Raw genomic sequence first — 17,291 nt, forward strand, 5'->3', positions numbered from 1 at the left:
TGCTTCTGACTCCTGCCTGTCATAACCATTTTAAACTCTGCATGATACTTCCCTCATGTAACCGTCGACATACTGAAGGAAAGCATATGCCTCTCACAGACTTCATAAACACTGTAGAGAGAATTTTCCATTTCATCAGTGGTCCTTGAGTTCAATTACACTTTTACCTCCTAAAATTTATGACATGGTACCTTGAACATGGCAGATGCCAAACACATTCTAGTTAGGTTGTAGTAATATAAATTGTGTATTTGTACCTTCTAAATGATTTCACAGTATTTTGTAATTTCAAAATTGCAAAGTTGCAAGGATTAAAATAATAAGAAAAATGTTTTCCTTTTTCAACAGCCCTATACACATCCAGGATAGGATGTGTCATTCACATAGTTGTAGACAGCCTTACCTGAAGGTCATACTGGCACTGTGCATCCATACTATGATTCTCAGAGTATTTGTGCCTTAGCCAGCTTGTGCATATAGCATGGTGATGTATGGATTTGCTCACATTCTCTGCCAGCTCAGTGTTAACACAATTTGACTGAACAAATGGCAGTTTAGAGGAATGAGTTTGCATTCAGTATTTGAGGCTTGCTAACATCAACATGTCTTATGGAAATATTTTGAACCAATAAGCAAATATTTATGTGGCTATAAAAACACAATGTATTAAAATGGTCACATACATTCCATCAACTTCCTAGTAATAAATATGCATTTGGATTAACAGGAGATGATGTAGAAATGTACATTAGCCTCAACTTGTTCTAACATTCATGTTTTCTACACAATTAAGTCAATTAAACAACTCCAAAAATCACATTACCGTACTGCCTGAAATATGCTTTCAAGCTGATGAAGATATTCCTAGAATTCCAGAAATAAAGATAGTTTTACATATTTCTAATGCATACAAAATTCCACTGAGTAAACTTTGCAAAAAATTATGACAAATAACAAGACTATTATCATAAAATGTATCTAGTATATTATGCATATTTAAATCAAGGGGACGGCAAAATACAGAAAATAAACCATAGTTTCCTCACTGCAAATTGAAGACCTATTTTAGACATTCGGTGATAAAAAACCTTTACTTCTTGGTTCTCTCTCCACTTTCAAATATACTGTTCACTTGAAGATAGTCATGAACCTGGTAAACCTATCTCTGAAGTTCCTTGAAAACTAATCCTCTACTTACCATCTTACATGTGCAACTGTAATCCCCTGTATATCACCATGACAATAAAAAATAAAATAAAATCTTGTACTCTTTTCCTGGCTTATGTAACTGTAAACCTTCTGTCCTTTTTTTCTAGCAATTACAAATAAAAGTAATTTAACAAAACTGCACCACAAAATACTTCATTTCTTCATTTTAAAAATGAGAATTTTTTTCTGCATACTGGGAATATGAATTAAGTAGTCCATCCTAGAACCTCACTCAATAATGTTAGAATCAGGTCAGTCCATGTAGTTACACAGACAAGAAACTTAACTATTCAATGGTATTACCTTTATATTGAGACATAATTAAAACTAAATCATAATTGCTATTGAAATTTCAAACACTACACAGCAGCACACGAAGTTGATAGCTAGATGAGCAGAAATTAAGACAAATTCTTCAGCTTCCAAATGATAATATATAGACTCTCCTGGAATTTTTAAAAGTGTAATTCTGGCTCATGTTATTAGGAACAAAAACTCTCTAAATGTGTTTGTGGTTGCTCTGATTTACTGATGACTGAATGTTTCCTATGTATTCTCAGATTCACTACCAAAATTCAGTAGCTTATTAACTTCTGTAAAAAGTAACTTTATTAACTCACATGAAAACTTATTTTCAGTGGAATCTTTCAAATTTCATCAGGTGACTAGCCCAGTAAGACAATTAGTCTGTGGATGGTCCCTGGCCTTCAACAGTAGTATATTTTGACCCAATCTATCAGACAAAACAGACCATCTATACTCACTTGAACTGGTTATTTCATTTATTCTTGTTGATAGGATGTTGTGCAAGAGTTATTATATAGTCTTCCTAAGTATGTTTCTGTCCCTTCGATCATATAAACACCTCTTTTATTTGAATTTATATATCCTCTCTTAGACATTACTATTACCTATCATAGCTATATCTAAGTTCTTTGCCCAGTGAAATCCTTCTCCCACCAACATTGCCATATTGAAAATCTTGCTCTACCTCTAACATATCAAGTGTGATGGTCCATGCATGCTACCTATATTGGAGATGTGGGTAGGAATATTTTAGTCCCAAACAACTCCAGGAGAAAATCATGAGAACATGTCTAAAATATAAAATAAGAAAAGAGAGGTTATGTATTTTAATATGTTTTAATAGTCTATTAGAATAAAGTTGATAGATTTTCTAAATATTTCTTGTGCCTTCCTCCTTATTACAAATAACAAGATCTTATTTGTTCAGGTTACAAAACATTCCAGATTCTGCAGCTGAAATAACAGAATTTTGTCTTCACATATTGCTAGAGGCTGAAATTCAAGATGAAGATGCTTTCACGTTTGGGATGTGAGAAAATTTCTTGTTCTCTATTGTGTGTTCTCACATAGACCTCTGCTCTGGACAGGAGCATTCCTGCTGTCTCTTACTGTTCTTACCAGGACAAGGCCTACTGAAATACAGCTTCATCTTTATGACTATATTACTTCTTTACTTCTTTAAAAGTCTTAAGTCTAAATGCAGTCACCAGGGAGGTTAGCAAGTCAACATAGGAATTCTGGGATGAATATATTGATTACTCTTTCCTTTGGCATCTTTATGTCACATTGCCAATTTTCCTCAGTTCTTTACCAAAATGTCACTATTTCAGCAAGCGCTCTCTAGTCTCAAAATTTTAAACTTCTCTACTTTAGCATTCACTGTCCTCTGACATTCTACAGTTCCATCAATATTTAATCCACTGTGCATATTACATATTCACATTAGGTACTCTACATCCTCTACTATATTAGAAATACAGTTTCAAAAGAATTTCAATGTGTTTTGTGTCCTGAGAAAGCTCTTAGTACATAGAACAATGCCTAGCAAAATTATGCTCTTAAATAAAAAGTTGTAAAACTTGTTACTTTGAATCACCCATGTTTCTCAAACCAACTACTCCTTCAAAATCTAGGCTAAACATTCAACCTAAGAATACCTATAAGAGCATATACAGTTCTTAAACCTAGTATATTATATTAAAAGAGTTTCTTCTCATGAATTATTATACAGTGGAAGCTCTACTATGAGCTAGGCATTATACTATTGAGTTACTCTATTCATTGTTGCTTTAAGTTTTAAAATTAAAGTACTGATGTCTTACAACTGTAGTGGAAAAGACCAGATGAAGAAATTTTAAATAACTTGTTAGGTTTAGAACCCAGGTTATAACTTTGATTCCCAAGTCCACCTTTTTTAATACTTAGGCTCTCTTACCCAACATGATTACATATGTGGTTCTGGCCTGGCTCACGAGTGCCCTCCTGTGGACAGTCTTCTGTGAAGCATTTTATTCTGAGAGGAAAAGGATTGTTAACTCAACAAATATTTACTGAGCTGCAGTATATGTTGAAATCTATGTGCATATATTGATAACATTTTGTCTTTGGGCACTCTACACTCTGGTATGAATATACTATGAAATGGATACTTTTCACGCTCTTTTCCATAAATTCAGGAGGTAAATTATAAGTGTGTGACATCTCTCTTGCTTTTACTTTTCTTGTTAAGAATATAACAGTGGGTTGCCAGTGGCACACGCCTATAATCCTAGCTACTCAGGAGGCTGAGAGCTGAGGATTGTTGTTTAAGGTCAACTTACTCAAAAACTGGAAGTGATACTGTAGCTCAAAGCAAAGAGAGCTCAGGGATAGTGCCCAGACTCTGAGTTCAATTCTATGACTTACAAAAAAATAACAATGTTTTTTTAAAAATCTATATGTCTAAATGATGCTCCACTCTTAAATTACTTTTGGTTCCTTTCTAAGACTTCACTCTACTTCTATCATGCTCTTTAGTTTATAAAATGTCCAATGGTATTGATATTATAATGAGAAAGTTACTTAAAAGATATGAATTGAGGAATGACTTGAAGATTCTATTTACACAATAAAATATTGCATGAAGATTCTACTTTAGGTGGTATTTATCACTCCCCCTTGAAGACAACTCTCTGAAAGTGATAAATATAATGGAAAGTTACTATTGTTTATAGTATTCCTCCCTGATAGGTGACAGTCTAACATACTTTCCTTATCAGAAAATTAAAAAAATCTTTCTCTTTTTTCACCTGTGTCTTCTTTGGGTTCCACTTAATTCATTCTTCTACAAGGTAAGCCATTCCCCTTAGCTTTGAGTGTAGAGCCTTCTATTCACAAGGAACTGTGCTGCCTCCTAGATTAGATGTTTTTATCCTGAGGTTGCTGTTTTAGTTTTCTTCTGGGGCAAGTTTTCAATGATACTTTTTAATCTTCACAGGACCTCCCAGTCTAGAAGAAAGAAAGGAATAAAACATTCCCAGGCATTTACTAATCTGATCAGCTCTGAAAAGAATGATACCTACCAGTGCCACAAAAGATGAATAAACACCAAAAGCTGTGTTTGCAAGCTTGTGCTTTTCCAAAAAGTGGAGAAAATTGCATACAGAGTCTTGAGGACTACTCTGCCCTCTGGAGACCCTTCAACAATATTCAAATACAATGGCTCACATTGAATTTTGCTTCATGCCAAATATTTTTCTAAGAGCTTCACATGTGTGAGCATTCTATTGAACAGTGTGAAACTAGCACTGTGATCAAAACACCACTTTTATTTGTTTTGTATCATTCTGTGAGCTTTACTCACAGGGAGTAATTGACTACTATTTTGGATAATGATTTGGCAGATTCTTTGTTGGGTTACTCTCAACTAATATACTTCTGATAACTTCCTGTTGTAAAAATAGTCTCAGAATTAAAGCTATAACTTCTGACCTGCTTTAGGACAGGCTGCAGTGGGCACTGAGACTTAGCTCTCTACTGTTTCCAGGCTCCCCACAATCTGGTTGCTATTTATTTCTCTCAGGTATGAAGTAAGAGGAAAGAAAGGTTATAGCATAGGAAAGTTCCTACCTGGCTATCATGTTTGCTCTCTCTCAGTCTAGCAGGTGGTCAGAGATGACATTGTCTTTGTTGGATGTACTTGGGTGGCCCTGCCAGGCCCATCCCTCTTTCAGCTCCCCATACTGCTATACTGTGATGATATGCACATTCCTCTTTTGGACCTCATCATCAGGTGATTTATCAAACAGCTTTTCCTCTGAAAATCCTTCACCTCTAAACAGGACATGCTAATGCATGGGTGCTAATGCATCCCTTCTGAAGCTGATGCTGGTTCAGATCTATGCATGTCTGTAGCCATTACATCTCTGGCTCTGAGGAAGAAGCTAGGATTTGCATTCACCTTTGTCTAGGTGTTCAGGGCTAAAGCTAAAGGCTACCGCCAACCTACTGTTCAATGGCATCCTCCTTCAAATACCTGTCCTCGGCATCTAGGCTGCTAGAGGAAAGTGAATGGGAGCGGAACCTCACAGCTACTATCACTTCCTCCAAAGAAATGCAAAAGGAGTTACTTTTTTCTTTCCCACCATTGCCCTTTTTACTCCAGGCAGGTTTATAACTTTGTTGTAAGGGTTTGCTTGCTTGCCCATATAAATTAGTGTGCATAAGGTGCAGAGAGTTCATTGCTACTGTAGTTCCCTGGTATTTACTGTATTAGCAGATTGTTCTATCCTAATATGATGCCTCAAAGGTTTGACCTCTTGAACAAGCCTATGAAACACAGATTGTCTCCCTTGTACAGATGAGGAAACTTAGAGGATTTCCCACTTAATAAATATCTAGACATTTACTGAGCCAGTATGAAATATAACCCTGATTTAGAGTCAATGTGCTCGTACACAATAGCCAGGATGGTATTTTGTGCAGACACTGTGCATATGAAAGAAAAGTTGATACTGAAGTGAACTGAATTTCAAAGGGAGAAAAAACACTGTCTTGGAATGAAATTATCCTCACTAGGAGCACAATTTTCTATAAATGAAACTTAAATGGAGTTATTGGAAATTATTTGATCTACTTTATGTAAGTATCCAAATATATTGCAATATTTTAATGTAGAATGTATATTTTAAACCTTCTTCAGTTTCCATCACATGCTTTAGTTCATCTATTTATAAAAATGCTTCAAAAGAATTTTCTATGAATATATCTATTTCCTGAAGTATCATCCACCCTTGAATGCATTCCAACAAGTTTCCTAGTGACTATTCTACCAAAATGTCTAACTGCGCCTCTGCCATGCTTTCTCAGTTCTCACAGTGCCTACCAGTATGAATTATCTCCTTGATGGTACTGCTTTTTGAAATATTTCCCTCTTTTAATCACAATTTTCTTGTCATCTTACTCTGCTATCTCACAAGCTTTGGTGGTTCTCCTTTTGTTTTCTTCTTGACCCTACAGGACATCTAGAATGAAGTCACACACTTTCCTATTTGAATGCCCCACCTCATTAAATCTTAATATGAGTCTATATTATTTCTTTCTCAAAAGGACAACCATGGTATAGGGCAATTCCTGAACTAAACTCAGCTCTGCCTCATATAACCAAATGTGCTTTTTTGTATTGTAAATTTAATATCTTATAAACAATTTTGAAGTCATAATACGCAAAGCCTATGAATAGTCACAATGTACAAAGCCCACCCCTATCAAGCCAGTTTCTTAGCTGATAAATTTGATCTCAACTGTGATTGTACCTGTTTTCTCACATCCTTTCAATCCTGTCTATGATTCTGTTTTTACTTTTCTTGTGTGTGTATGAGGAGGGGAGTTCACAGTATGTTTTTTTTTTTCTTTTCTTTCTTTGGCACAGGGGATCAAACTAAGACATTGCACTTGCTAGGCAAGCACTTTGCTCCCATATCGATGCTCTCTGCTCCTGTATCGCTGTGTGTAAGTGCTGGGACTTGAACTCCAGGCATGGGTGTTGAATCTGACCTTTTTTAAACCAGTCCTGGGACTTGAACTCAGGGCCTGGGCATTATCACTAAGCTTCTTTTACTAGAGGTTAGCAATCTATCACTTGAGCCACAGCACCATTTCTGGCTTTTTCTGTTTATGTAGTACTGAGGAATCAAACCCAGAACTTCATGAATGCTAGGTGAGCACTCTACCACTAAGCCACATTTTCAGCCCCTCTCCCAGGCTATTTTTGCTCAAGGCTCTCCATGTCTCCACTTTGAGCTTTTTAGTAGTTAAGCTGGAAATTAGAGTCCTACAATCTTTCCTGCCAAGGTTGGCTTTGAACTGTGATTCTCAGATCAGCCTACTGAATAGCTAGGCTTATTCTTTTCTAATTTTAACATATAATGTCCTTCTAAGCACTTTGATTTCTACCACAATGGTCCAAACCATTAGAATTACCTGCCAGCCCTGCTGGCTAAGCGTCTTTGATAACTTTAACCTGGCCTTCCCTACAAGAGAACAATTGATGTCAATCTTTGCACAGAACTTTCCAATCCTTTTCCATCCAATTGAAAGAAAATTAGTCTTCCACAAGAAGGGGCTCCCTGCATCCCACTCCCATACTGCTTTAGGTGCAATGACTTCTGTGTTATTTCTTAAGAGTTTAGGATGCCCTGTGAACACAGAGAGTAGAATAAAATACCTTGATATACCATCCCATTGGCTCACATTTCTAATTCTGGCTATTCACAGGAGGAATACCATTTGGAGACAGGCTGGGAAGACAAGTTTGTGTGATTCCATTTCCAATTAATTGGTAGCATGACTCAAGTGACAGAATTCCAGTCAATCACCAATGTAAGGAAGAATGTGAGCCTCTGTGTTCAAGTTCTGGTACTAGCAGAGAGACAGACAGACACAGAAAGACAGAGACAGAGAGATTAGTAAGTTATTTTCAAAGTAGCTAATACGGTAAGGCATAAATTACTTTAAACTACAGCTAAGTTGATGGCATTGACTTATCAATAGATGATTTTTCATAATTATTTGATTAGTGTTTTCTTGCTCAATGGCAATAGTCAAAAATTTTAATTTTAGAACTTTTATTAAAAATAATATTATTCCTCCTAAATAATCTTTTCACTTAGGGTATATCTGTACTCAGTATAAACATTTGGAAATGAATAAAAGAAATGCAAATCAAAACAACTCTAAGATTCCATCACTCTGTTAGAATGGCCAAATCAAGAAATCTAATAACAGATGCTGGAGGGGATGTGGCCAGGAGGGATCACTACTACACTGTTGGTGGGAGTGCAAACTCATTCAACCACTATGGAAAGCAGTATGGCAGTTCCTCAAAAGACTAAACATAGAACTGCCCTATGACCCAGCAATTCCACTACTTGGCATTTACCCAATCGTCCAGAAACAAGGACATACTAAATCCACTAGGAGAACAATGTTTATTGCAGCACTATTTACCATAGCAAAGATATGGAACCAACCCAGATGTCCCTCAGTTGATGAGTGGATCAAGAGGATATGGTATTTATATACAATGGAATTCTATGCTGCTGTCAGAATAACATCGCCTCATTTGTAAGGAAATAGAAAGACAGAAAAAATCATGTTAAGTGAAGTAAGCCAGACTCAAAAGAACATAAGCTCAATGGTTTCCCACATTTGTCCGAATCAGTAGAAACCTTGGGCACTCCTAGCAGAGATGTACAATAGAAAAAAACTTAGATACCTAAGGCCATATAGAATGAAGCTAAATGAAAGGACCTCCAGGATATAGACTCAAAAGCCATAGAATGAGTGATTGTTGTCATTAATGTACTATGTTATCTCTCATTTCTTTTGCTGTCCCTTGGTTCTTTCATATTGCTACAGTATATCACCTGGTTATCTGATATATTGTATGTATGTGTATTTTGTTATTTGAAGTTGGATAGGGTAGGGAGGAAAATAAGACATGAGAAAGGGTATCAATGTATTTGAAGTAATGCACTTCTATCTGGTGAATATAATGTAATTCTTCTATTAATTACAATAAAATATATGAAAAAAATTAGAAATGAGCCTAAGTTAAACTAATATGAATATAGTATAATTGCACAAGAAACTTTATAAATAATATATTATTGTAAATAATTTCATTTGAATACAACTGCACTTTTTTGTGTGTGGGTTATGGGGCTTGAACTAGACATGGGCACTGTCCCTAAGCTCTTCAGTTCAAGGCTACCGCCCTACCCTTGAGACAAGACCCACTTCCTGTTTTCTAGAGGTTAATTGGAGATAAGAATCTCTGATCCTTTGGTGCCCAGGCTGGCTTTGACCCTTGATCCTCAAATCTCAGCCTCCTGAGTAGCTAGGATTACAGACGTGAGACACTGAACCTGGCTACAATTTGCATTTTAATAAGATCTGAGGGCAGGGAGTTTGGCCTAGTGGTAGAGTGCTTGCCTAGAGTGTATGAAGACCCAAGTTCAATTCCTCGGTACTACTTATACATAGAAAAATCTGGAAATGGTGCTGTGGCTCAAGTGTTAGACCTCTAACCTTGAGAAAGCCTAAGGACAGCACTCAGGCCCTGAGTTCAAGCCACAAGACCAGCAAAACAAGTAAGATCTGAAATCTCCCAGATTTATTGATCTCTCTTCTTTTAATATTATCTTTTCTCTTCATTGTTAAATTAGTGTTTGCTATATTATCTCCCCAATGCTTTTACTGTCAATGCTTCGTTAGAACATTATTTAGGACCATGTGGTAATAACTCGTTAGAGACATGTCACTTTATCACAGCTGTGTCTTGACAGAACTTGATAGGTTTAGACTATGTGTAAGCTAAAACCATTTTACTCAATATAATACATTTTGTTCTCTTTGTCCTGTAAATTCCATGTAACTCGTTTACTGACTGATTTCCAGAAGGTTATTCAAGATTAACAGAGATATTTAATCCTAATACTAAAATTGAAGAGCATTCCAATGTGAATCTTCATCTGAGAAGATTATTGTTGAGCAGAAACACATAGGAGACAATGATAATGGACAGTAAATCCTAGATCATTTGCACTTATTTAGTAACATAGGGGGTGTATATATTCATTGCTCTGTTTTTTTTGTGAAGTTCTATAAAATCTCAGTACTACATAGCAAATTTGAAAGTATTTGTATTAAAGGGCATAAATCTTCCCTTTATTACTAGAAGAAAAATTGCTCCATTCTATTATAAACCTATTAGTTCTCTCTCCTTGCATCTTTTATTTATTGCTCTCCTCAGAAGTCTATGTTTTATGTTTTGCTTTACAATCAACAGTATATCCCCAAATGTTGAAAGATTTGAAACTGCTAAGTAACAAATCTGTGATTTCATAATGGTATTTGAAATGATCCAGGAAATGTCATTTTAAGTGGTAAAATCAATATGTATTTTGGTTCATTAGGAAAGTACATCATGGTTATTTCTCACATCTTTTCAGACTCTCTGTTTAACCAGTGTGTATTGTGATTCCTGGCCTGAAGCAGTTCTATATTTAGTTCTAATGGAACACTCTTAAATTGCTTATTTTGTGTTTACTAAAGCCAGCCCATTTGTTACCATGGGAACTATGACAAGTACTCTAGCTAACTATTTTATTAAATGAATTGAAGATATAGCTGAAGACCGAGGATGCAGCAAATCATTCTTAAAGCTTCTTTTCCAGCATCTGCTGCCTTATATAAAATATGAAATCAATTATAATATGATCTACTCTCAAATTTGGTTATCTATATTTGAAAAGCTAAATTGTAACTAAAGCATAGGCATCCTTAAGTTATAGAGACACTATGCTTCAACAAGGTGTTTGCAAGATCGTTTTGTGGATAGTAGAATATATTGATACTGAAACAATTTTGCAAATAATAATTGGATCACCAGGGTCATTCTCTGGAGTCTTCAATTGTGCTATCTTCAATCCAGTGCAGCATGAAGAATAGCTTTTGTTTACAGTCTTGGAAGAAGAAGCCAGAATTAAAGGATCAGAAATCAGTAAAGCATAATCTCATACCATAATGGTTTTGTTTGTAATATTCAGAGTTTATATAGGCACTGTTTTAGAATGCTATCAACCACTGGCTTCTCCTATTGTGGGAGCAGCTGTATCCCTCAGTTTTCTGTCAGTGCCCCTAGCCCTGATCTTCTCCTGTACTGAAACCTCACTCTCCTCCTGTTCAAGGTATTATTTGCTGCTTAGAATGGAAAGCAGCTATGAACATGGACATCATCTACAAAATCAAGAATTCTCCCCTTAAATTTGTGCCTTTACAATACTAGTAAACCTAAAAAACAACCTCTATCATGTGATATTGTCATCATTTACAATTAAAGAGTGTAAGTATTGCAAATGAAAGACATGAAAAAGGTGTCCAAAGGCAAAACATAAGAAGGTGTATCAAGATTTGAGAAGTAATGTACAAGGACCTGATGAATGTAACTGTAACCCCTCGATACATTATCATGACAATAAAATACAATTTAAAAAATGTGTCCAAAGGGACTACGAGAAGTCAGACCCAAGGAGTCTGAATTAACTGATTTAAAAGACGGTATCTCTTCGATTGCATTTATGTATCATTGATTTTGAGAGGAAGGGTTAAATTATCTTTATTATTTATACAGGTAGATTTAATGAAGATTTGCTACCAACTTGTAAGTACAGAGTTAGAGTACATTTCTCCAATGTTAATTACTACAGGGAAGAAGGTGAAACTACAAGATTGTTTTTCTACACTATAGCAATGAAATTAGCCAGCAGTCTCATGTATGTTTCTATACATGCATATAATAAAACATAAGTGGTTATGTATGCAAAGTAAAAAATGTAATAACTTTTCTTGAATTTCACTGGTCATTTGAGATACTACATTCTATGTAAACTTTCAACCTTACTGTTTCAACTTTACTATTACTGACAGCTCAAAATAAAAGGACATTTTTGATCTAACAGTCATTTTTCATTCCCTTAGGATCCACTTTCATTTGTAACACTCATATAATTCCTGTGAAAAATCAAGAAGGTGTGGCTATGATGTTCATCATTAATTTTGAATATGTGACAGATGAAGAAAGTGCTGCATCCCCAGAGAGGGTAAACCCAATCTTACCAGTCAAAACTGTAAACCGTAAGTAAAAGGCTATCTGTGCAAAAGCTGTTGATATTCTCTTACTGCAATAATTTAAAAACATTCATCGTTATTTTCTCAAACTGTATTCATAAATTTTGTACAAGAAATCCATACCCCATAATAATTTTAATACTTTTCATAGTTCATCTGAATGAAAGAAATCATATACTTTGAATATGGAATAATATATTTATCAACAATTTAGTGATAGATATTTAGGTTATGTACCAACTTTACTTTTTATAAATGGTGTCAGTAATTTATGCCATTAATTACAGTTACTCAGAAGCAACAGAACTTGAAAGGGTCAGCCTTAAGGGCAGAACTGGGAAAAAGTTAGCAAGACAATATCTCAACCTATAACTTGCTTGTGATGGCATGCTTCTATAATGGAAAAATGATCAGATAGGGGAGAATGATCAGAAGACAATCCTAAGGAAATATCTCCAAAAGGGATAACACAAAGGATGGTGAAGACTATGTATCAAGTGGTGCAGCATTTCCATGGTCTATTTATGATCATAGAAAATGATTTTTTTTCAAAATAAGCTACAGTGAGTGGAAACAAGAGGTTCTTTATTTCACTTTTGATGATTTTTTTTGCTTTTGCTTTTACTCTTTTATTTCTTTGTTGAATTTTTTTATCTTGTATGTAAGTTTATCTGTTTGGGAAGGGGTAGGGGGAGCACAGAAATAGTGGGAGAAAGGGCAAACTAATTTAGCAGTGATACACACTAGACAATATGTTGAAAGTTAATCAATACAACTCGGGAGGAGGGAAAATTGAAAAAAATGAGGAGAGAAGTGACACTGTTCAAAAAGAAATATACTTATTATGTGACTTATGTAACTGTCATCTTTCTGGACATCACCTTTATAATAAAAATAACTTGAAGAAAAAGAGGTCTGGAGTTCAAGCCCAGCACTGAAGTAAAAAGGAAGAGCACATAGTGCATATGTATTTTCATGTAGAAAACACACACACACACACACACACACACACACACACACACACACATACACACACTGCAGACAAAACTATCATCATGAATCCTAAGGGCCAAAAGGTTCATGTGTATGTAATCTTTACAGATAATTCCCAATTTCATTCCACACTATTTTACACTAGCTCTAGTAGTACATTAGACATATTATCAAGAACAATGGGAACAGAATGAATCAGAGCCAACCTTGCTAATTTTTGTCATAATAAGAGAAAAATAGTACTTTATTTGCTTTAACATATGTATCTCATTATGAATAAGGATCATGCATTTACTTACCATAAACATTTATTTTTCTGACCATTATTTTTTGACTGTGGAGCTTGAACCCTTGGTCTGAGCCCTGTCTCTGAGCTCTTCAGCTCAAGCCACAGTGCCACTTCCAGTTTTCTGGTGGTTAATTACATTTAAAAATCTCCCAGACTTTTGTACCTGTGGCTTTGAACTGTGATCCTCAGATCTCAGCCTCCTGCGTAGCTAGGGTTACAGGCATGAATCACTGCACCCAGAAGTTTGTTATGTTTTGTTGTTGTTGTTTCAAATTCACTTCTGATTTGTTGACTCATAAACTACAGTAAAAGTGACAGATAACTTTTTTCTTAAAACTCATTGTTTTAAAGAACATTGGTCCATTCTGTGCTGACTGACTGCACAATATATATATATATACATATATATACATACATACATATATATATATATGTGTGTGTGTGTGTGTATACGTATATTATGTTCTATCAATGGTACTCCAGTTATTCAAATGAAATTTACTAGAGTCCCATTTCCTAAAACCATGAAAATTCATCCTTGATTACATTTTCATTTTCCTTTGTCTCTAGAAAATACCTTTTCAAATTTTTTATTTTATTACTTTTTCCTTTAAAATTGTTTTATGAATTTCCCACAAATAAATATTAATTTATTAATTCTTTCAGTATTATATTCAGTTTGTTAGTTAAGTTTTACAGTTTATTTTGTCTCATTTTTTCTACTGTATATTTTTATTTTTCCTTTATTTTCATATAAAATCTTAAGAACATTAAAGCATTTGGTAAGCTATTACTACACAAATTCTTTCATTTTCTTTTAGGAGATATTTAATGTAAAACATTTATGTAATGTAAATCATTCAGTTCTCATTTTCTCAGCAAAGGTTCAGCAATAGGTAACATATTCTCAAAGCTTTTCATATTCAGCACCTTCTCCCCCTGCCCCTAATCCATCATTAACACTTTAAGGACAAGTTGGGTAGATACATTTTGCTTTGTATAACTGGTTTATATTGTTACATTCTTTTCTGGCTAATATTGTCCTACACAATTTTATAGCTAATCTTAATATAATACAGTTCCAGTATTCTACATGATTACCCTGAACAATATCATACTGTGAGATAACTATCAAAATCTCTAATTTATTAATCTATTATATATAGACATAATTTAAAAATAAAATACTTTTCTAACTTCATAGAAGTATCCTTTACAGTCTCTGTTTTATAATACTTTTATCTTTCTACTGACACATTTAGCCATTATTGAATGATCCCTGGGAATATACATTAGCTGAAGTCATCCTTTATTTCTTTTATAAATATGAAAAAAATCAATTTCATTGGGAGTGTATGATTTCCTAGTATATATTCTTTATTCTCTTCTCAATATTTTTCCATTTTCCCCATGGAATGGTTGTCTCATATAGCTCAATAAATTCTGTGAAAATAAAAAGGAAAAGAGTATACCAGCAGAAAGACATGGATAGAGATTTAAAAAGGGATTTGAATTGTTTACTTATAACTGAAACACAAATTGAAATTTCAGTGTTCCAAATGGAGGAGAATCTATTGTACACTCTCAGGATATAATAGGCAGACTATGTAATTTTATATCCAACCAATTACCTCATGTGAAAGTCTTGATGACCACAGTAGAGATAAGATTCCTTCATTGGTGGACATCAGTGATTTCTCTGTGCTATGGCTGTCACAAAGAGAATACTGAGGGAATATGAATATACAGATAAAACCATTACCAGTGCATTCCAAAGTTCCATTATTTACAGCCAGTGTATCTATTTTGATTACACATCTTTTGTCAGTAGTCTACATTTCTTTTATTTTGTGTCAAATTTTGAATAGTTGATGGCTAAATCAAGCAAAAAAGGTTAAAAGGATCCATATTATACTGGATAGCTTCTGATACTATCCTATTTATTCTTCACATAATGTGTCATCTTTGGCAAACCCTGCTGCTTTATTTCTTTTTTTAACGTTACTATATTTTATTGGAAGGATGATGTCAGAGGGGTCACAGTTACATAAGTAAAGTAATGAGTGCATTTCTTGTTGACCATTGTTACCCTTCCCTTGTGTTTTCTCCCACTTCCCCTCCCCCACCAACTGCCTTCCAAGTTGTAACATTTGTAGCATAGTAGTTTGTGAGTATCACAGTTTGTTTGTTTCACCACTGTGGCTCATGTGGTAGAGCTCTAGCCTTCAGCACAAAGAGACTCACCCACAGCATCCAGGCTCTGAGTTCAAGTCTCAGATTGTGCAGAAAAAGAGAGAGAGTGTGTGAGAAGAGAGAGAGAGAGAGAGAGAGAGAGAGAGAGAGAGAGAGAGACAGACAGACAGACAGACAGACAGACAGACAGACAGACAGACAGACAGAAAGAAACAGAGGCAGAGACACAGAGATAGACAGACAGAGAGAGACAGAGAGAGGCAGAGATTTTTGATGATATAGACTACTTTAAACATCCTTCAGAAGACAAAAGAACAGCAAGGATGGAAGAAAGGAAGAGATGGAGGGAGGAGGAAGACAGAGTTGATTATGCTGCTTCATTGAAGATGGAGTTTTACAGACTTTTCTGGCTGAACTGGCTTTGATCTACCAATATTCATGTCGCAAGACCTCAGATTGCACTGGGAAATGGGGACCAAGACATGAGAAAGGGTATCAATGTATGTGAAGTAATGTACCTTCTATCTGGCAAATATAATGTAACCCTTCTATTAATTACAATAAAAATATAAAAAAGATAAGTCAATACGACCAAACAAGGCCAGATTCTGACGCACTCCTCCTTGCAAACCCTCAAATAAAAATATTACATCAATCCTACAGTGCAATTACAAGCTTATATATATCAGATAAGAGTATCTACCTGAAAGTAAAGTAAAGTTTAAAGTAAAACATGATTATACACACAGGAGCAAATTTTAAACTGGCATTTTCATCAGTCAGCGAGTAGTATGTATAATTATGTAAAAATATCTAAATATGTTTGCATGCACATGTACATGATGCACTAGGCCAGTAGGATTTCAATGAGAAATCCTTTCAATAATAAAACCTTTCAGTGAAAAGTTATTGTTTATTTAAGAAGATGCATGTTTTTTATAAATTTAAATACTTCTACTACAGTGCAAAATAAATGTTAAATGAAAACATAAGCAGCTTAGATTCTTTGAACGAAATGTTAAATTGATATGTTTAAGGGGGAAAGTATACTAGATACATAATAGAAATGATAGGTCACAGAAAGTGACTATGATAAATTAAGCTGAGTAAATTCTGGATGTCTGGGACTTGTTTAGTATAGAATGCAGTAGTAAATCATTTCTCAGTATTAAGAACTGTACACAAAAAAGTGGGAAAATAAAAATTTTCACAAACGTATTCCTTATGAAAGGTACAGGATCTGCCACAATGAGTTATGCCCTCTAATATTAAACAAGTATAGAAGAAAGTAGCTGTAGCTATCAAATCGATAAAATGCGGAGCCAACTGATGGAGCCAATTAACTTCTACAAATGAATATAAATACCAAATAAAAGATGTAATCAACTATATTTTGAGATTGATGGCTTATGTTAAAAATATCTATAGGGCAGGAGTATGGCCTAGTGGTAGATTGCTTACCTAGCATGCATGAACACCAGGGTTCAATTCCTCGGTACCACATACATAGAAAAAAGCCAGGAGTGGTGCTGAGATTCAAGTGACAGAGCTCTAGCTTTGAGAAAGTCCAAGGACAGTGCTCAGGCTCTGAGCTCAAGCCCAGGACTGGCAAAAATAATCTACAATGTAA

The 17,291-nt window shown here is 34.9% G+C and overlaps 1 protein-coding gene across 1 annotated transcript in view; it reads left to right on the forward strand.

The window, feature by feature from the left end:
* Positions 1-17,291, forward strand: part of Kcnh7 (potassium voltage-gated channel subfamily H member 7) — a 468,230-nt gene that overhangs the window by 288,455 nt on the left and 162,484 nt on the right. The window contains exon 3 of the mRNA XM_090342730.1: positions 12,037-12,192. Within this exon, the coding sequence (XP_090198856.1) occupies positions 12,037-12,192 (156 nt within the window). The remainder of the gene's footprint in view (positions 1-12,036; positions 12,193-17,291) is intronic.

This window comes from Megascapheus bottae, chromosome 12, assembly GCF_031878675.1.
Source record: "Megascapheus bottae isolate mThoBot1 chromosome 12, mThoBot2.hap1, whole genome shotgun sequence".
In the NCBI taxonomy this organism is placed as follows: Eukaryota; Metazoa; Chordata; class Mammalia; order Rodentia; family Geomyidae; genus Megascapheus; species Megascapheus bottae.